The sequence below is a fragment of the Oncorhynchus mykiss genome, chromosome 30 (assembly GCF_013265735.2).
Source record: "Oncorhynchus mykiss isolate Arlee chromosome 30, USDA_OmykA_1.1, whole genome shotgun sequence".
NCBI lineage: Eukaryota > Metazoa > Chordata > Actinopteri > Salmoniformes > Salmonidae > Oncorhynchus > Oncorhynchus mykiss.
In genome coordinates, this window is record NC_050570.1 from 13,056,947 (window position 1) to 13,078,924 (window position 21,978).

At 44.0% G+C, this 21,978-nt stretch overlaps 1 protein-coding gene across 2 annotated transcripts; it reads left to right on the forward strand.

Moving 5' to 3' along the window:
* The first annotated feature begins 83 nt into the window (after window positions 1–83).
* On the forward strand, window positions 84–16,938 carry LOC110521345 (dihydrolipoyl dehydrogenase, mitochondrial). 2 transcript variants are annotated; one of them, XM_036968933.1, is made up of 15 exons: window positions 84–328; window positions 559–710; window positions 4,172–4,244; window positions 4,896–4,975; window positions 7,263–7,331; window positions 7,452–7,521; window positions 7,659–7,759; window positions 8,371–8,514; window positions 8,619–8,720; window positions 9,912–10,102; window positions 14,332–14,502; window positions 15,385–15,574; window positions 15,849–15,986; window positions 16,079–16,168; window positions 16,286–16,938. In XM_036968933.1, exons 2-15 carry the CDS (start codon window positions 672–674, stop codon window positions 16,349–16,351), a joined length of 1,524 nt encoding a protein of 507 aa, XP_036824828.1. In that variant the 5' UTR covers window positions 84–328; window positions 559–671; the 3' UTR covers window positions 16,352–16,938. The 2 variants fall into 2 exon arrangements, with proteins under 2 accessions (XP_036824828.1, XP_021454519.1); XM_021598844.2 differs by lacking the exon at window positions 84–328 and having other exon boundaries at window positions 397–710.
* The last annotated feature ends 5,040 nt before the right edge of the window (window positions 16,939–21,978 follow it).

The following is a 21,978-nucleotide window of genomic DNA, read 5'->3' on the forward strand; positions in this document are numbered from 1 at the left end:
GTCCAGGTGCAGTGATCTGTTCTGACAGCTGGTGCTTAAAGTTAATGAGGGAGATATGAGTCTCCAGCTTCAGTGATTTTTGCAGTTTGTTCCAGTCATTGGCAGCAGAGAACTGGAAGGAAAGGCGGCCAAAGGAGGAATTGGCTTTGGGGGTGACCAGTGAATTACGGGGAGTTTCAGGCCCTGGAGTGAACATAATTGGAGACTCGCAAACTCGACTAAAAACGAGGGCTGAAAAGCTCACATGGCAAACTTCTCTTGCTTGGCTAGTCATTTGGACCGGCCCCCAAGATGGTGACGGGGATTCCCTCAAGGGCCTAAAGCGAGAGTAAGTGGACGAGGGTGTGTCTTTTAGTTGTTTGAACAGCAGCCTGTCTAATTTATTTGTTTTATTCTGTGATATAATGGCGGCCGCTAACCAACGTTAAAGCTGCATCCCGCCACCTACTGTGCTGGAGTGTGTAGTCAATCACGGTTTACAACATTTCTAAGTCCTCCTACCTAACTCGGTACTATTTTATTTTTTATGGGTGAAATATTTCTATAACGCTTGTTTAGACGACCGGCAGTATTTGCGTTTCCTGGATTGTTAGTGCGCAAGCGCAATCCCGTGAGTCCTTGGATGATCCGCCTGCTGTAGGTTACGCAGCCTGCAAAGGGACACCGACAAAATGCAGAGCTGGAATCAAGTATATCGCACTCTGGCAACGGTAAGGAAAAAATAATGACATGCCAATTAGTAGTTCAAGTTGTCCGAAATAAATATAACTGAAAGCGACAACTTGTAGAGTTACCTTGGTAGTTTTTCAACGTGATTTATGGAGTCCAGGCCTTGCTAGTTGAACCCCTCCATTACTTCATTAGCTAGCTAGCCTATCCTTAGGAGTACTAGAACTCTAAATTGGCTAGCAGTGTTCGCTCTTTCTAGCCCGCCCAAGCGAGCCTTGGTGTGTGGAATGTGCTTACATTGCTGCTGGTTAGGTTTAAATTGCTTTCATAAGCTAATGTCATTACGAAATCTTACATTTCCAATCAAGCTAACGTTACTGTAACGTTAGCTAGCTACCTAAGTACCATTAGCCAACAAGCATCCCATCGCGAATGTCGAAGGTGTCATCATGCCCGACTGACTGGCTGTCAAGCTCGCGGGCTTGTTTGTGGATGTAAAAACACCCTCTGCTTTGACTGCATCCAATGGTACATCAGTGACTCAAACTGCGCATGCAACCTGATTTGTAAAGTTATTTGATTCATTATGTAGCTATTCAAATTAGATTTGAGCACTGTTGTTAGCTAACTAACGCAGTACATTTAGCTAGAGTTGAAGTCGGAAGTTTGCAAGCACCTTAGCCAATTACATTTAACCTCAGTTTCACAATTCCTGACATTTTAAGCCTGGGTAAAATTCACTGTCTTTGTCAGTTAGGATCACCACTTTATTTTAAGAATGTGAAATGTCAGAATAATAGTAGAGTGATTTATTTCAGCATGTATTTCTTTCAACACATTCCCAGTGGGTCAGAAGTTTACATACACTCAATTAGTATTTGGTAGCATTGCCTTTCAATTGTTTAACTTGGGTCAAACATTTCGGGTAGCTTTTTTCCACAATAAATTGGGTGAATTTTGGCCAATTCCTCCTGACAGAGCTGGTGTAACTAAGTCAGGTTTGTAGGTCTCCTTGCTCGCACACGCTTCTTCAGTTCTGCCCACAAATGTTCTATAGGATTGAGGTCAGGGTTGTGATGGCCACTCCAATACCTTGACTTTGTTGTCCTTAAGGTTTTTTTGCCATAACTTTGGAAGTATGCTTGGGGACATTGTCCATTTGGAAGATACATTTGTGACCAAGTTTTAACTTCCTGACTGATGTCTTGAGATGTTGCTTCAATATATCCACATAATTTTCCTGCCTCATGATTAGAGGTAGACCGATTATGATTTTTCAACACCGATACCGATTATTGGAGGACCAAAAAAGCCGATACCGATTAATCGGCCGATTTTAAAATAAATAAAAATTGAAGAAGAAAAAAATATATGTGTGTGTGTGTGTGTAATAATGACAATTACAACAATACTGAATGAACACTTGTTTTAACTTAATATAATACATCAATAAAATCAATTTAGCCTCAAATAAATAATGAAACATGTTCAATTTGGTTTAAATAATGCAAAAATAAAGTGTTGGAGAAGAAAGTAAAAGTGCAATATGTGCTATGTAAGAAAGCTAACGTTTCAGTTCCTTGCTCAGAACATGAGAACATATAAAAGCTGGTGGTTCCTTTTAACATGAGTCTTCAATATTCCCAGGTAAGAAGTTTTAGGTTGTAGTTATTATAGGACTATTTCCCTCTATACCATTTGTATTTCATTAATCTTTGACTATTGGATGTTCTTATAGGCACTTAAGTATTGCCAGTGTAACAGTATTGCTTCCGTCCCTCTCCTCGCTCCTCGCTGGGCTCGAACCAGCAACACAATGACAACAGCCATCATCGAAGCAGCGTTACCCATACAGAACAAGGGGAACAACTACTAGAAGGCTCTGCGCAAGTGACGTTTGAAACGCTATTAGCGCACGCTAACTAGCTAGCCATTTAACTTCGGTTACACAAGCCTCATCTCGGGAGTTGATAGGCTTGAAGTCATAAACAGCGCAATGTTGATGCACAACGAAGAGCTGCTGGCAAAACGCACAAAATTGCTGTTTGAATGAATGTTTACGTGCCTGCTTCTGCCTACCACTGCTCAGTCAGATACTTAGATACTTGTAGGCTCAGTCAGATTATATGCAACACAGGACACGCTAGATAATATCTGCTAATATTAACAACCATGTGTAGTTAACTAGTGATTATGATTGTTTTTTATGAGATAAGTTTAATGCTAGCTAGCAACTTACCTTGGCTTACTGCATTCGCGTAACAGGCAGTCTCCCTTGTGGAGTGCAACGAGAGAGAGGCAGGTCGTTATTGCTTTGGACTAGTTAACTGTAAGGTTGCTAGATTGTTCACCTTGTCAGCTCGGGGGATTCAATCTGTCGTTTTGCCCCTGAACAAGGCAGATAACCCACCGTTCCTAGGCCGTCGTTGAAAATAAGAATGTGTTCATAACTGACTTGCCTAGTTAAATAAAGGTATTTAAAAAAATTGGCGCCCAAAAATAACAATTTACGATTGTTATGAAAACTTGAAATCTGCCCTAATTAATCAGCCATTCCGACTTGTTTGGACGACCTATACTCATGATGCCATCTATTTTGTGAAGTGCACCAGTCCCTCCTGCAGCAAAGCACCCCCACAACATGATGCTGCCATCCCCGTGCTTCATGGTTGGGATGGTGTTCTTCGGCTTGCAAGCCGCCCCCTTTTTCCTACAAACATAACGATGGTCATTATGGCCAAACAGTTCTATTTTTGTTTCATTAGACCAGAGGACATTTCTCCAAAAAGTACGATCTTTGTGCAGTTGCAAAAAAAAGTCAGACTACTGTTATGGCGGTTTTGAAGCAGTGGCTTCTTCCTTGCTGAGTGGCCTTTTAGGTTATGTCGATATAGGACTCGTTTTACTGTGGAGATAGATACTTTTGTACCTGTTTCCTCCAGCATCTTCACAAGGTCCTTTGCTGTTCTGGGATTGATTTGCAATTTTTGCACCAAAGTACGTTCATCTCTAGGAGACAGAATGCGTCTCCTTCCTGAGCAGAATGACGGCTGCATGGTCCCATGGTGTTTATACTTGCGTACTATTGTTTGTACAGATGAACATGGTACTTTCAGACGTTTGGAAATTGCTCAAGGATGGAGCAGACTTGTGGAGGTCTACAATTTTTTTCTGAGATCTTGGTTGATTTCTTTTGATTTTCCCATGATGTCAAGCAAAGAGGCACTGAGTTTGAAGGTAGGCCTTGAAATACAGGTACACCTCCAATTGACTCAAATTATGTCAATTAGCCTATTAGAAGCTTCTAAAGCCATGACATCATTTTCTGGAATTTTCCAAGTTGTTTAAAGGCACAGTCAACTTAGTGCATGCAAACGTCTGACCCACTGGAATTGTGATACAGTGACATCTGTCTGTAAACAATTTTTAGAAAATGTATAATGCTGACATTATAGCAAAATCTTTCTGATTGTCCCCATTTATCCTCTCCTAACACATACAGCGTAGCCACCAACTCCCGAATAGGCTCCAGGGTGCAATTGTCTCTGTCAGAACATACTCTGACAAAGCACAAAGTAAGTCAACTTTTATCACTACCATGTCTTGCCTGGAAACCTAATGTTGAATTGCATAGAATTTTACATCTGGCAGAAATTAGCGTTTGAATCAGGAAAGTTTCCGCTCTCGACGTCTACAAGTTAGAATGTTAAATAAAATTATATTTTAATGTACTTCACTGGTTGTTCATGTGGTTAGTCCTTTTTGCGGTAGGAATCTGAGACAATATATCCACAGAAAAGTATCATTACATAAATGTTTGAAAGCGCTGATAGCACTTTCAGATTTCTATCACCTGAAGCACTACCTGCGCTTTCAAACATTGATGTAATTATACTTTCCTGTGGATATATTGTCTCACATTCCTACTGCCAAAAGGACTATCCACATAGACAATCGGTAAAGTACGTTAAAATATCATTTTATTCAACATTCAGGCTTGTAGCGGTCGTGAGAGAACTTCACTGATTCAAACGCTAATTTCTTCCTGATGTAATATTCTATGCAATTCAATGTCGGGTTTCCAGGCAATCCAATGTCCAATTAGATAATTTGCTGCACTGCACTTATCAAACTGTATGCAAACATATTCACAATGTGAATGCAATACCAGAATGTGCCTCTAACTTGTTGCCACTCTGATAAACATGTTCTTTGCTCTCCTGCAGTTGATGCTGATGTCACAGTGGTGGGCTCTGGTCCTGGTGGATATGTTGCCGCAATCAAAGCAGCCCAGCTTGGTTTCAAGGTAAAGCTAACTCTAAACTATTTCTATCAGCATGTTAAATGTGCAACCAGAGGAAAAATAACTCTGGGCCACCTATACTCCAAACATAGAGACGCATACAAAGCTGTTCCTCGTCCTACATTTGGCAAATATGACCATAATTCTATCCTCCTGATTCCTGCTTACAAGCAAAAGTTAAAGCAGGAAGCACCAGTGACGAGATCAATAAAGAAGTGGTCAGAGGAAGCAGATGCTAAGCTACAGGACTGTTTTGCACACACAGACTGGAATATGTTCCGGGGTTCCTCCGATGGCATTGAGGAAGGAGTACACCACATTAGTCATTGGATTCATCAATAAGTGCATTGACGATGTCGTCCCCACAGTGACTGTACGTACATACCCCAACCAGAAGCCTTGGATTACAGGCAGCATCCACACTGAGCTAAAGGCTAGAGTTGCCGCTTTCAAGGAGCGGGACTCTAACCCAGAAGCTTATAAGAAATCCCGCTATTCCCTCCGACGAACCGTTAAACAGGCAAAGCATCAATACAGGACTAAGATCGTATCATACTACACCAGCTCTGACTCTCGTCGGCCGTGGTAGGGCTTGCAAACCATCACAGATTAGAAAGGGAAGCACAGCCGAAAGATGCCCAGTAGTATGAACTTACCAGACGAGCTAAACTACTTCTGTGCTCACTTCGAGGCAAATAACACTGAAACATGCATGAGAACACCAGCTGTTCCAGAAGACCGTGATCACGCTCTCCGCAGCCGACGTCCACCATAGTGCCTGTGCACATGAACACTAAGGTAATCTGGCTAAATGACTAGCGACCCGTAGCACTCACATCTGTAGCCATGAAGTGCTTTGAAAGGCCGGTCATGGCTCACATCAACACCATCATCCCAGAAACCCTAGACCCACTCCAATTTGCATACCGCCCCAACAGATCCACAAATTATGCAATCTCTATTGCACTCCACACTGCCCTTTCCCACCTGGACAAAAGGAACACCTATGTGAGAATGCTATTCGTTGACTACAGTTCAGCGTTCAACACCATCGTGCCTTCAAAGCTCATCACTAAGCTAAGGACCTTGGGACTAACCACCTCCCTCTGCAACTGGATCCTGGACTTCCTGGCGGGCCGCTCCCCCAGGTGGAGTAGGAGTAGGTAACAACACATCCGCCATACTGATCCTCAACACAGGGGATCCTCGGGGGTGCGTGCTCAGTCCCCTCCTGTACTCCCTGTTCACTCATGACTTTACGGCCAGGAACGACTCCAACACCATCAAGTTTGCCAATGGCACAACAGTGGTAGGCCTGATCAACAACGAGACCACCTATAGGGAGGACGTCAGAGACCTGGCCGTGTGGTGCCACAACCTCTCCCTAAACATGATCAAGCACACCAAGACCGTTGTGAAGAGGGCACCACAAAGCCTATTCCCCTTCAGGAGATTGAAAATATTTGGCATGGGTCCTCAGAAGGTTCTAGAGCTGCACCATCGAGAGCATCCTGATTGGTTGCATCACTGCCTGGTATGGCAACTGCTCAGCTTCCGACCGCAAGGCACTACAGAGGGTAGTGCGAACGGCCCAGTACATAACTGGGGCCAAGCTTTCTGCCATCCAGGACCTCTATACCAGGCGGTGTCAGAGGAAGGCCTTAAAAATTGTCAAAGACTCCATCCACCCTAGTCATAGACTGTTCTCTCTGCTACCGCACGGCAAGTGGTACCGGAACGCCAAGTCTAGTTCCAATAGGCTTCTAAACAGCTTCTACCCCCAAGCAAGAGACTTCTGAACAGCTAGTCAAATAGCTACCCAGACTATTTGCATTGCCCCCCCCCCCCTTTACACCACTGCTACTCTCTGTTGTCATCTATGCATAGTCACTTTAATAATTCTACTTACATGTACATACTACCTCAAATAACCGGTGCCCCTGTACATTGACTCTGTATTGGCTATCCCCCTATGTATAGTCTTACTATTGTTATTTTACTGCTGCTCTTTAATTACGTGTTACTTTTATCTCTTATTCATATCCATATTTTTTAGAAACTGCGTTGTTGGCTAGGGGCTCGTTAGTAAGCATTAGTAAGCATTTCACTGTAAGTATCCTGTTGTATTCGGCGCACGTGACTAATACAATTTGGTTTTAACTAGGCTAACCATTCATTCTGATCTCTATCGAGTGAACGAAGCGCAAGGAGTAAATTTAGGTTTATGCCTATTTAATAGTGATGCCCATCTTGTGAGAATTGTTTAACAACTACGTTTTCTACTTTCCAGACGGTGTGTGTGGAAAAGAATCCCACTCTAGGCGGGACCTGTTTGAATGTCGGCTGTATCCCTTCAAAGGTAAACATTGTCAATCAGGAATTTATATAGCTTTTACTGGGTGTTAATGTGCAACACTGCACAACTTCGTCTGTGTTGAGGATAAATGTAGAACGTCTGTTTTCTCCTGTCACGTTCTAGGCCCTGCTGAACAACTCCTACCTGTACCATCAGGCCAATGGCAAGGACTTTGAAAGCAGAGGCATTGAAAGTAAGAGCTAACTAACATTGGCTTGACCCAAGCAGTGGTCACCACCAGCCCGGGGCCTAGAGAGCTGAAGGGTGTACAGGCTTTTGACTTTTAGGGATGCCAGTTATGAACTTCACTTGTCTCTCTGTCTGTGCCAGTCTCGGGGATCACATTGAACCTGGAGAAGATGATGTCACAGAAGAGCGGGGCAGTCAAAGCACTGACTGGAGGCATTGCACATTTATTCAAACAGAACAAGGTGAGGCCTTACCTACAGTCAGTCCCTCCCTACTTACATTGTTAATGATAGACCTAGTTCACAAATTATACAAATTTAGCTCACTTTTTGGATAAATGGCAACTAATATAGGGATCCTGCCAGTCAGCATCAGATGAGTTAGTCAGTGTGGTATTAGTATGGGTCCGAGTATGTATGTGTTGTTAGCTTATGCAAAACAATGGGAGTGGTAGAACCTGTCAGCGGGCTCCAAATAGCATGCTGAAATCAACTCCATTTCAAGTTCAACCCATGTTCTATCCTTTTATAACCACCAAAAGCCCTGACAGCAAGAGTGTATGACTAAGCTCCTTCAGCTTTGAGCCAAGAGATTTTGCCTCGGCAGGATAAGCTTGAAACAGCTATAATCTATCTTCTTTGAATGGACGCTACCTTCTATGGGTATTACATTGTCAATGGACGTGTCCTTTGTCTTAAACCCACTTGTAATTTGAATCCATCAATTTGATACCAAAGCAGGCTGTTTTGATGCTTCCCGCTGTATTTTTTTATGTTACTACAGGGTCAGTAGTGATCTTGACCACGTCTTTAATTGATGTAACTGATGATGTAATGTGGCGGTTTCTCCTCAGGTGACACACGTGAACGGCTATGGGAAGATAACGGGCAAGAACCAGGTGACGGCCACGGCCGAGGACGGCAGCATGCAGGTCATCAACAGCAAGAACATCCTCATTGCCACTGGCTCCGAGGTCACGCCCTTTCCGGGGATCGAGGTATGTTACTGTACTCTTTTAGTAGTAGTTTGTAGCAGGCGACCAGATGTTAGTAGTCCTTGGCAAAGCCGTGTCCTAACTCTCCTAACCTCCTGTGCTGTCAGGTTGATGAGGAGACGGTGGTGTCCTCCACGGGAGCCCTGGACCTGAAGAAGGTGCCTGAGCATCTCATCGTCATCGGAGCCGGAGTCATCGGGGTGGAGCTGGTGAGGGACCACACACACACACAGGATTACAGCAAGGATCCATACAATAATTGCTTTATTTGTCCATTTGCACTGATCAAATCAAATCAAATGTATTTATATAGCCCTTCGTACATCAGCTGATATCTCAAAGTGCTGTACAGAAACCCAGCCTAAAACCCCAAACAGCAAGCAATGCAGGTGTAGAAGCACGGTGGCTAGGAAAAACTCCCTAGAAAGGCCAAAACCTAGGAAGAAACCTAGAGAGGAACCAGGCTATGTGGGGTGGCCAGTCCTCTTCTGGCTGTGCCGGGTGGAGATTATAACAAAACATGGTCAAGATGTTCAAATGTTCATAAATGACCAACATGGTCGAATAATAATAAGGCAGAATAGTTGAAACTGGAGCAGCAGCACAGTCAGGTGGACTGGGGACAGCAAGGAGTCATCATGTCAGGTATTCCTGGGGCATGGTCCTAGGGCTCAGGTCCTCCGAGAGAGAGAAAGAAAGAGAGAATTAGAGAGAGCATATGTGGGATGGCCAGTCCTCTTCTGGCTGTGCCGGGTGGAGATTATAACAGAACATGGCCAAGATGTTCAAATGTTCATAAATGACCAGCATGGTCGAATAATAATAAGGCAGAACAGTTGAAACTGGAGCAGCAGCACAGCCAGGTGGACTGGGGACAGCAAGGAGTCATCATGTCAGGTAGTCCTGGGGCATGGTCCTAGGGCTCAGGTCCTCCGAGAGAGAGAAGGAGAGAATTAGAGAACGCACACTTAGATTCACACAGGACACCAAATAGGACAGGAGAAGTACTCCAGATATAACAAACTGACCCTAGCCCCCCGACACATAAACTACTGCAGCATAAATACTGGAGGCTGAGACAGGAGGGGTCAGGAGACACTGTGGCCCACTCCGAGGACACCCCCGGACAGGGCCAAACAGGAAGGGGTGATGTTCTTAAGTGTTTTGCTGTCTCAGTACCCAACCTGACACACATCACAGGCTGCGGCAGAGCAACGCCCCTGGAGCACTTAGAGGTGGTGTCTTTACTCAAGGGCACAATGGTAGTAGGTAGTATACAGGGATGTTGAAGCCAGTAACCCTCCAGCTGCCAGATCACTCCGTGCAGATTTCCCCACAGGCATCTCTTAGGGAATATCCAGGGTCCAGTCTAACATCCTGTTTGGCCTCCTGTTCACCAGGGGTCAGTGTGGCAGCGTCTGGGCTCCAAAGTGACAGCGGTGGAGTTCCTGGGCCACGTGGGCGGCTTGGGCATCGACATGGAGATCTCCAAGAACTTCCAACGCATCCTTCAGAAGCAAGGCATAAAGTTCAAGCTGGGCACCAAGGTCATGGGCGCCACCAAGAGGCCCGACGGCCAGATCGACGTGGCGTGAGTTCCATCCCCCAGTGGAGTGTGTTTGTGTGTGGATCTGAATGAACTAAGTCACTGAAATGAATGTGCTTGCAAGTTTTTGGTTAAACATTAGGTTTAAACGGCTGACCCCATTTAGTCGACTGTTCCATTGTTTGGTCCATAGGCTGTTTGTCGACCAAGATTATTTTTTTGTTGATTAGTGGCAAATATATTTTAAACAATTATGGCATACGAGACACCTGTCTGAGTGGACTAATCCATTATGGAGGCTGCAGGGATGGCACAACAGTATCACCAGTAGTAGATTTATCATAATTTCTAATCAACAATGCTTGTTTGGTGACAGTAAATGTTATTAATGCAGTAAATATATTATTAATAAAGCCTTACCATTGTCATTGTAGGAGTGAATATGTTTGCAGATCTCAAAACCTAGGCTAAAAGTTTGTTTATTTAATTCCATTTACGAGTTGTCAATTTATTTATTGTCTTTTGTTTGGCGCGCTCCTGTCAATCTTGAGTAAGGACACACAGTGATTACGAATAGTCTACCTGGCCTGCGCACAAATGTAGTCTTATAAATGTGCCCATTTGGGGATCTGATACTATTTCTGACTGTCTCAACTCAACATCACTGTGGCGCTTCTCAAAGAAAGTTTTTCTTTGCCTCAAACAGTCTGTTTTTACATCCATTGAGAATGACAATAGTTCCTCAACAAATCCTACTTGAAAAATCTTTCTAGCTCGCTCTTCCTTTTCGATTACCACTCAGCCTGAAGAGGGGAAAAATGTTGTGCTCTGATCCGGTGGAAACGTCATAAAATAGGCCTATCTGATTAGTTCTTATCCCTTACACAAAATAGCCCACAGCTGTGTCTGTCAATGTGATTTGTAGGATATTTTTATCAGAATATTTTCTGGCTGCAATGTTTTTATTTGGCTATTGTAGGCTATTTTTACATATTGGCAATAGAAGCTACTTATAAATTTGTTTCATGTAGAATTTTGATTAACCACATGACATTGATTTTGAGATATGAAGACTTTATTATAAATTAAATTGTTCCACAAAGAACGTGCATATAAATATCATAACTGGCATGCAGATCATTACAAATGGTAGGATAAATTTGTGCTCCAAATGGAAAAGGTTGCCGACCACTGGTGTAGCCTATTACCGGCAACTTCAGGCTCTTATAACAGCAAGAATCTGAAAAGGCAGGCAGGTCCAGAACAGGGTTTTTTTATTTTGGTTAGGTTGTTGATCTCTGGCTTTAGTCATTTGTGTCTTCATTTTTAATCACAGTGCTTAAAGCATCAGACAAGCTCAGTAGCCTACATATAGTTGATTGTATTCAAACATTTACATACATACACACAGTTGAAGTCGGAAGTTTACATACACCTTAGCCAAATACATTTAAACTCAGTTTTTCACAATTCCTGACATTTAATCCTAGTAAAAAAATGTTTAGGTCAGTTAGGATCACCACTTTATTTTAAGAATGTAAAATGTCAATAATAGTAGATAATTATTTATTTGAACTTTTATTTCTTTCATCACATTCCCAGTGGGTCAGAAGTTTACATACTCAATTAGGATTTGGTAGCATTGCCTTTAAATTGTTTAATTTGGGTCAAACGTTTCGGGGTAGCCTTCCACAAGCTTCCCACAATAAGTTGGGCAAATTTCTCCTGACAGTGCTGGTGTAACTAAGTCAGGTTTGTAGGTCAGGGCTTTGTGATGGCCGCTTCAATACCTTGACTTTGTTGCCATTTTGCCAGAACTTTGGAAGTATGCTTGGGGTCAAAAAGTACGATCTTTGTGCAGTTGCAAAAAAAGTCAGACTACTGTTATGGCTGTTTTGGAGCAGTGGCTTCTTCCTTGCTGAGCGGTCTTTCAGGTTATGTCGATATAGGACTCATTTTACTGTGGATATAGATACTTTTGTACCCGTTTCCTCCAGCATCTTCACAAGGTCCTTTGCTGCTGTTCTGGGATTGATTTGCACTTTTCACACCAAAGTACGTTCATCTCTAGGAGACAGAACGCGTCTCCTTCCTGAGCGGTATGACGGCTGCGTGGTCCCATGGTGTTTATACTTGCGTACTATTTTTTGTACAGATGAAGGTGGTACCTTCAGGCATTTGAAAATTGCTCCCAAGGATGGAGCAGACTTGTGGAGGTCTAAAAAAATATATATAAATTTCCCTATTGAAGGTAGGCCTTGAAATACATCCACAGGTACACCTCCAATTGACTCAAATGGTGTCAATTAGCCTATCAGAAGCTTTTAAAGCAATGACATAATTTCCCAAGCTGTTTAAAGGCACAGTCAACTTAGTATATGTAACCTTCTGACCCACTGGAATTGTGATAGTGAATTAAGTGAAAATCTCTAAACAATTGTTGGAAAAATTACTTGGGTCATGCACGAAGTAGATGTCTTAACCGACTTGCCAAAACTATAGTTTTGAAAGTTAAACTAATAGTTTAACTTTGTAGAGTGGTTGAAATACGATTTTTAATGACTCCAACCTAAGTGCATGTAAACTTCCGACCGGCTAAAATATACACTGCTCAAAAAGATAAAGGGAACACTAAAATAACACATCCTAGATCTGAATGAATGAAATATTCTTATTAAATACTTTTTTCTTTACATAGTTGAATGTGCTGACAACAAAATCACACAAATTATCAATGGCAATCAAATTTATCAACCCGTGGAGGTCTGGATTTGGAGTCACAGTCAAAATTAAAGTGGAAAACCAAACTACAGGCTGATCCAACTTTGTTGTAATGTCCTTAAAACAAGTCCAAATGAGGCTCAGTAGTGTGTGTGGCCTCCACGTGCCTGTATGACCTCCCTACAACGCCTGGGAATGCTCCTGATGAGGTGGCGGATGGTCTCCTGAGGGATCTCCTCCCAGACCTGGAATAAAGCATCCGCTAACTCCTAGACAGTCTGTGGTGCAACTGATGGAGCCAGACATGATGTCCCAGATGTGCTCAATTGGATTCAGGTCTGGGGAACGGGCGGGCCAGTCCATAGCATCAATGCCTTCCTCTTGCAGGAACTGCTGACACACTCCAGCCACATGAGGTCTAGCATTGTCTTGCATTAGGAGGAACCCAGGGCCAACCGCACCAGCATATGGTCTCACAAGGGGTCTGAGGATCTCATCTCGGTACCTAATGGCAGTCAGGCTATCTCTGGCGAGCACATGGAGGGCTGTGCGGCCCCCCAAAGAAATGCCACCCTACACCATGACTGACCCACCACCAAACCGGTCATGCTGGAGGATGTTGCAGGCAGCAGAACGTTCTCCACGGCGTCTCCAGACTCTGTCACATCTGTCATGTGCTCAGTGTGAACCTGATTTCATCTGTGAAGAGCACAGGGCGCCAGTGTGCGAATTTGCCAATCTTGGTGTTCTCTGGCAAATGCCAAACGTCCTGCACGGTGTTGGGCTGTAAGCACAACCCCCACCTGTGGACGTCGGGCCCTCGTACCACCCTCATGGAGTCTGTTTCTGACCATTTGAGCAGACTCATGCACATTTGTGGCCTGCTGGAGGTCATTTTGCAGGTCTCTGGCAGTGCTCCTCCTGCTCCTCCTTGCACAAAGGCGGAGGTAGCGGTCCTGCTGCTGGGTTGTTGCCCTCCTACGGCCTCCTCCACGTCTCCTGATGTACTGGCCTGTCTCCTGGTAGCGCCTCCATGCTCTGGACACTACGCTGACAGACACAGCAAACCTTCTTGCCACAGCTCGCATTGATGTGCTATCCTGGATGAGCTGCACTACCTGAGCCACTTGTGTGGGTTGTAGACTCCGTCTCATGCTACCACTAGAGTGAAAGCATCGCCAGCATTCAAAAGTGACCAAAACATCAGCCAGGAAGCATAGGAACTGAGAAGTGGTCTGTGGTTATCACCTGCAGATCCACTCCTTTATTGGGGGTGTCTTGCTAATTGCCTATAATTTCCACCTGTTGTCTATTCCATTTGCACAACAGCATGTGACATTTATTGTCAATCAGTGTTGCTTCCTAAGTGGACAGTTTGATTTCACAGAAGTGTGATTGACTTGGAGTTACATTGTGTTGTTTAAGTGTTCCCATTATTTTTTTGAGCAGTGTATCGATTGGTTGAAAGAACAAATGACTCCTGTCGACCCAAGATGTACTTTGTTCGGGGACAGCCCTAATGACCAAGACCTAACCGTGTGTGTTGTCTCCAGTGTCGAGGCGGCAGCCGGAGGGAAGAACGAGACTCTGACGTGTGACGTGCTGCTGGTGTGTATCGGCAGACGGCCCTTCACCAGGAACCTGGGCCTGGATACCGTGGGCCTGGAGCTGGACAACAGGGGACGCATACCAGTCAACAACCGCTTCCAGACCAAAGTACCCAGGTAGACCTAAATTAGCGCACCACACGTCTGTAATATACAACATCCCCAAGATGGAGGGGTGTAGTGGGAGTTTCGATCTATGTAATATACAACATCCCCAAGAGAGAGGGAGTTTGTCTATGTAATATATACTGAGTGTATAAAACATTAGGAACACTTTCCTAATATTGAGTTGCACCCCCTTTTGCCCTCAGAATAGCCTCAATTAGTCGGGGCATAGGCTCTACGAGGTGTCAACTGTTCCACATGGATGCTGCCCCATGTTGTGTCAAGTTAGGGATCCCGAGTGGCACAGCGTTCTAAGGCAATGCATCTCAGTGCAGTCCCTGGTTTGAATCCAGGCTGCATCACATCTGGCTGTGATTGGGAGTCCTGTAGGGCGGCGCACAATTGGCCCAGCGTCATCCGGGGTAGGCTGTCATTGTAATTAAGAACTGGTTCTTAACTGACTTGCCTAGTTAAACGTTTTTTAAAAAGTTGTCTGGAAACTGTTGCGTGTGAAAAACTCAGCAGCGTTGCAGTTCTTGACAAACCGGTGTGCCTGTCACCTACTACCATACCCTGTTCAAAGGCACTTAAATATTTTGGCTTGCCCATTCACCCTCTAAATGGCACACAATCCATGTCTCAAGGCTTAAAAATCCTTCTTTAACTTGTCTCCTCTTCATCTACACTGATGTGAAGTGGATTTAACAAGTGACATCAATAAGGGATCATAGCTTTCACCTGGTCAGTCTGTCATGGAAAGAGACGTTCCTAATGTTTTGTACACTGTTCAATGCCTGCTTTTTCAATATACACCTACTACTCCAACCGCCTCTCACCAAGATCTCTTTCAAAAAGGACTAAACGTTATCTCTTTCCCTTCTAATCTCTTTCTAGTATCTATGCCATTGGTGACGTGATCGCCGGGCCCATGCTGGCACACAAGGCAGAGGACGAGGGCATCATCTGTGTGGAAGGCATGGCCGGGGGCGCCGTGCACATCGACTACAACTGTGTCCCCTCTGTAGTCTACACACACCCCGAGGTGGCATGGGTGGGGAAGACAGAGGAGCAGCTCAAAGAGGAGGTGGACACTAACGCCACCACATAAACACTAATTTTTACCAAATTAAGTAGTGGACATGGCTTTTTATATATAATGATAAATGACTTGTTTGGATTTCAGTTGCTAAAATGTTGCTACATTGAAATCCCTTCAGGTTTAAGAGTTAGCTACAGGGTGGCGAGATACCTTCCCCAAAATGGTTGACCTCCTAAAGGAGACAAAGTATTGCACATGTCGTATCAACACTGAAAGGTGACAGTAAAACAGAACTTTAACCTCCAACTCTATTTCCCAGGGCATCCCATACAAGGTGGGAAAGTTCCCGTTTGCCGCCAACAGCCGAGCCAAAACCAACGCAGACACCGATGGCCTGGTGAAGATCCTCGGCCACAAGGAGACCGACAGGATATTGGGCGCTCACATCCTGGGCTCTGTGAGTCATGCCACCTCAGGCTCCTTAGCAGAGAGAATTTGGGCTATAACGTATGGAGTTGTATGCTAACCATGGTTGACCCTTGTGTTTAGGGGGCAGGAGAGATAATCAACGAGGCGGCGCTCGCCATGGAGTATGGCGCGTCCTGCGAGGACGTTGCCAGAGTTTGCCACGCCCATCCTGTGAGTTACACACTGTCATATCGTAGAAGTTCAACCACACCACCCAACTGTCAGAAGATGCGAGTCAATCTAACCTCTTCTCCCTATCCCCTCTTTTCCCATCTACCTCTCTTCCAGACTGTGTCCGAGGCCTTCAGAGAAGCTAACCTTGCAGCCTCCTTCGGGAAAGCTATCAACTTTTAACAACTGTCTTTGCCCGCACAGCTATGTACATAACATAACCGTTTTGTCTCCAACAATCAACGCACACATAATGTACCGTGACACCCTCAAGGGGATACTCTAGATACATAAAGACAAACCGTGTACTACACTTAAATATGGTATGTAAATGTTCTCAATAAAGGGGGTTTGGGTGGTAAAAACAGACTGGAGATTAGTCTTGACTTTCTACTTGGAATGGTTCGCTGCTATATAAATTAGTCGCAGGATATCTAGCATTTTCCCAACACCACTTTCTTAGTGCAGTGCTCAGATGTATATTATTCATGGTTTCAGAGAATGACCGTGGGTTGGCTGGACTACTGCTGTATTTACCAATAAGAGATAAGCCATGACTCAAGTTTTATTTATTTTTTAAGACTGAAGCATAACGAAACACCTTTTCAAAGGGTGACGGGAAGGCAGTTGTAAAGGCCCAAGCAGCAACTGGCTTGTATGAATTGCAATACTTGAATGTAAATATGGCTGTGCACTGTGTGTGTGTGTACAATTTTGCTTAATTCTGATCTCTGCAAATAAAATAAATGCAGTAGTGATTCAGAACTCCAGAGATGTGTGACGCATTGGCTTCCTGTGTTCAGTGCAACAAAAGGAGCTTAAAGGGTTTAATCAGTCATGTGAGGATTTTTTTGCATGGAGGTCAATGAGTGTCGAATTTGGTCGCTACGTGAGGCTTATTAGATTGAATATAAGTTTCAGGTTGTTACGAATGCATTGGAATAAGTGGATATGTGGAATGTCTGAGTTTTGCCTGTTCAAACGGGTATCTGCCCTGTCATTGGCTAGAATGGTCCAACCTGAGGGGTATCCTAAAAAGCAAGCTACATTGAACAATAATATAAATGCAGCAATTTACAGTTACCCAGGAAATGAGAAAAAAGTCAGTATCTGGTGTGACCACCATTTGCATAGAGTTGATCAGGCTGATTGTAGAATGAATCCCACGCCTCTTCAATGGCTGTGCGAAGTTGGTTGATATAGGCGGGAACTGGAACACGCCCGTCGATCCAGAGCATCCCAAACATGCTCAATGGGTGACACGTCTGTGAATGCAGGCCATGGAAGAACTGGAACATTTTCAGCTTCCAGGAATCGTGTACAGATCCTTGCGATATGGGGCTGTGCATTATCATGCAGCAACATGATGGTGGTGGATGAATGGCACAACAATAGGCCTCTGGATCTCGACACGGTATCTCTGTGCACTCAAATTGCCATCAATAAAGTGTAATTGTGTCCATAGCTTATGCCTGCCCATACCATAACCCCGCCACGGGGCACTCTTGACATCAGCAAACCGAGATTCATCTGTGAAGAGCACACTTTTCCAGTGGCTATCAAAGGTGAGCATTTGCCCACTGCAGACAGGATGACCAACTTCCCTGGGACAGTTTCTGATAGTTTGTGCAAACCCAGTTTCCTCAGCTTGTCTGGGTGGCTGGTCTCAGATGATCCCGCAGGTAAAGAAGCTGGATGTGGAGGTCCTAGGCTGGCTCGGTCTGCAGTTGAGGCCGGTTGGAAGCACTGGCAAATTCTCTAAAAGGACGGTTGTGGCTTATGGTAGAGAAAAGAACATTCAATTCTCTAGCAACAGCTCTGGTGGACATTCTGGCATTCAGCATGCCAATTGCATGCTCCTTCAAAACTTGTGTGAGAACTGCACATTTTAGTGGCCCTTTGTCCCCAGTGTAATGATCATGCTGTTTAATCAGCTTCTTGATATACCACACCTGTCAGGTGGATGGATTATCTTGGCAAAGGAGAAATGCTCTCAAACAGAAATAAGCTTTTTGCTACATCTGCGACCAATATAACTAGATTTGACATTTTTTGTTCAGCATAGATCTACTCAGGGTTTCTAAAGCGAACCAGCTTCAGTTAGCTTCACATTCCAGCTCATCTGCCTGCTGCTAACTCTAGCAGGCTTTTAACTGTGCGTGCGTGTCGCACATGGTTAGTCGAAAGTAGGAGGTTGACTGATTTTATGATTTTTCAACTCCGATAACGATTAATCAGTCATTAAAAAAATGACTTACGACAATACTGAATTAACTTTCATTTTAACTTAATACAATCCATTTTTAGTCTCATAATGAAACATGTTAAATTTGGAGAAGAGTGCAATGTGCCATGTAAATAGCTAACGTATAAGTTCTTTGCTCAGAACACATGAAAGCTGGTGGTTCAATATTACCAGTTCAGATGTTTTAGGTTGTAGTTATTATGACGAGTCAACTTTCTCTCTATACCATATGTATTTCATATACCTTTTGACTGTTGGGTGTTCTTATAGGCTTTTCAGGGAAGTTGGGAAAGCATAGGCTAGCTTTTTTTAAACAAATTTGCATCCTGTAGCACAAAATAAAAAATGTTCTGGGACTCTAAAGTCCATGGAGACTAAGAGCACCTCCTCCCAGCTGCCCACTGCACTGAGGCTAGGAAACACTATCACCACTGATAAATCCAATTTCAATAATAATTTTTCTACAGCTGGCCATGCTTTCCACCTGGTTACCCCTGCACCCCCCACAGCAACTTGCCCAAGCCTCCCCCATTTCTCCTTCACCCAAATCCAGATAGCTGATGTTCTGAAAGAGCTGCAAAATCTGGACCCCTACAAATCAGCTGGGCAAGACAATCTGGACCTTTTCTTTTTCTAAAATGATCTGCCCAATTTTTCCCCTATTACTAGCCTGTTCAACCTCTCTTTTGTATCGTCTGAGATCCCCAAAGATTGGAAAGCTGCCGCAGTCATTCCCCTCTTCAAAGGGGGAGACACTCTAGACCCAAACTGCTACAGATCTATATATATCCTACCCTGCCTTTCTAAGGTCTTTGAAAGCCAAGTTAACAAACAGATCACCGACCAATTTGAATCCCACTGTACCTTCTCCGCTATGCAAGCTGGTTTCCGAGCTAGTCATGGGTGCACTTCAGCCACGCACAAGGTCCTAAACGATATCGTAACTGCCATTGATAAGAGACCATACTGTGCAGCTTTATTCATTGACCTGGCCAGAGGCTTTCGACTCTGTCAATCATCACAATCTTATTGGCAGACTCGACAGCCTTGGTTTCTCAAATGATTGCCTCTCCTGGTTCACCAACTACTTCTGATAGAGTTCAGTGTGTCAATTCGGAGGGCTTGTTGTCCGGACCTCTTGCAGTCTATGGGGCTGCCACAGGGTTCAATTCTCGGGCCGACTCTTCTCTGTATACATCAATGTCGCTCTTGCTGCTGGTGATTCTCTGATCCACCTCTACGCAGACGACACGATTCTGTACACTTCTGGCCCTTTTTTGGACACGGTTTACTAACCTCCAGAGGAGCTTCAATGTCATACAACTCTCCTTCCGCGACCTCCAACTGCTCTTAAAATGCAAGTATAACCAAATGCATGCTCTTCGACCGATCGCTGCCCACACCTGCCCGCCCATCCAGCATCACTACTCTGGACGGTTCTGACTTAGAATATGTGGACATCTACAAATACCTAGGTGTCTGGTTGGACTGTAAACCCTCCTTCCAGACTCACATTAAGCATCTAGAATCGGCTTCCTATTTCTCGCAAACAAAGCATCCTTCACTCATGCTGCCAAACATACCCTCGTAAAACTGACTGTCCTACCGATCCTCAACTTCGGCGATGTCCTTAACAAAATAGCCCCCACACTCTACTCAACAAATTGGATGCAGTCTATCACAGTGCCATCTGTTTTGTCACCAAAGCCCCATATACTACCCACCATTGCGACTTGCATGCTCACGTTGGCTGGTCCTCGCTTCCTACTCGTTGCCAAACCCACTGGCTCCAGGTCATCTACGAGTCATTGCTAGGTATAGCCCCGCCTTATCTCAGTTCACTGGTCACCATAGCAGCACGCATATTTCACTGGTCACCCCCAAAGCCAATTCCTCCTTTGGCCGCCTTTCCTTCCAGTTCTCTGCTGCCAATGACTGGAACGAACTGCAAAAATCACTAAAGCCTCATATCTCCCTCACTAACTTCACATCTACCACTATGGCCTATTTATTGCGGTACCTCCCTTACCTCATTTGCACACACTATACTTTTTTCTACTGTGTTTGTTTATTCCATGTATAACTCTGCTGTGTGTCGAACTGCAATGCTTTATCTTGGCCAGGTCGCAGTTGTAATTGAGAACTTGTTCTCAACTAGTCTACCTGGTGAAATAAAAAGACACTTTAGTATTGCCAGCCTAATCTTGGAAGTTCATAGGCTTCAAGCATTGCTATGAGCTGCTCGTAAACGCAGCGAAGTGCTGTTTGAATGAATGCTTATGAGCCTGCTGCTGCTTACCACTGCTCAGTTAGACTTAATGATAAACACACAGAAATGAGCCTTTTGTCATTAACATGGTCAAATTTGGAAACTCATTTAGAAAACAAAACGTTTATTCTTTCAGTGAAGTACGGAACCATTACGTATTTTGTCGAACCGGTGGCAACCCTAAGTCTAAATATTGCTGTTACATTGCACAACCGTCATAATTATGTACAATTCTGGCAAATTAATTACGGTCTTTGTTAGGGAGAAACACAGTTCAACGAGCCAGGAGGCCCAAACTGTTGCATATATCCTGACTCTGCTTGCACTGAATGCAAGAGAAGTGACACAATTTCCCTAGTTAATGTTGCCTGCTAACATGCATTTATTTAAACTAAATATATAATAAAATATACTTCTGTGTATTGATTTTAAGAAAGACATTGATGTTTATGGTTAGGTACATTTGTGCAAAACTTTTTTTTTTATCATCACCCGTTTGGCGAAGTTGAATGAGGCTGTGATTCGGTGATAAATTAACATGCAACGCAGGACAAGCTAGTAAACCTAATATCAACCATATAGTTCACTAGTGATTGAAGAGAGTTTAAATAAGTTTAATGCTAGCTAGCAACTTACTGTGGCTCATTGCAGACACAAGGTCAGCCTGCCACCCCGTTTCTTCATGGATTGCAAGGTATTCGGCCAAAAATAGTTATTTTGCGAAATAGGTTTAGAAGTAATGTTAATGACGACTTGTTTATCAATGCACAACCAAACTTTTTCCCCACTCCTATCCATAAAATAAGTATGAAGTATAAAATGCATTCTTATATTAAAAGTGTAATGTAATATTTAATCAGTACTCCTCGTCAAATGAAGGGCATGGTGACGCGATCTTTGCAAGAGGGAAGGAATCTGATTGCATTGAACCACAACTCGTGGCGCAGTCATTTCATTCAAGGGTAATTGGAACTAGTCATGAGTTAGCCTGCTCCAGAGCAGGTTAGTTCTGAAGGATTTGTTGCCATATAAGTTTTGCTGGCTAAAAGGTGAGCTACTTTCTTACGACCGGTTATCCCGAGTTGACCAAAGTTACCTCCCCTCTGACCTCCCGCCTGCCTTCCATCTTTGAGGACATGCATTTCCATTAGAGCGGTCACTCGACTATCTTGTCAATATAATATAACATATTTGGCTTATTCAGTAAGAAGATGCGATTAGAGACTTCCTCTCCATATTCACTCATTTGGAAGCCTGCAGAAGGGTTTGCCAGAAAAGGAGACAAGCCACTTAGAC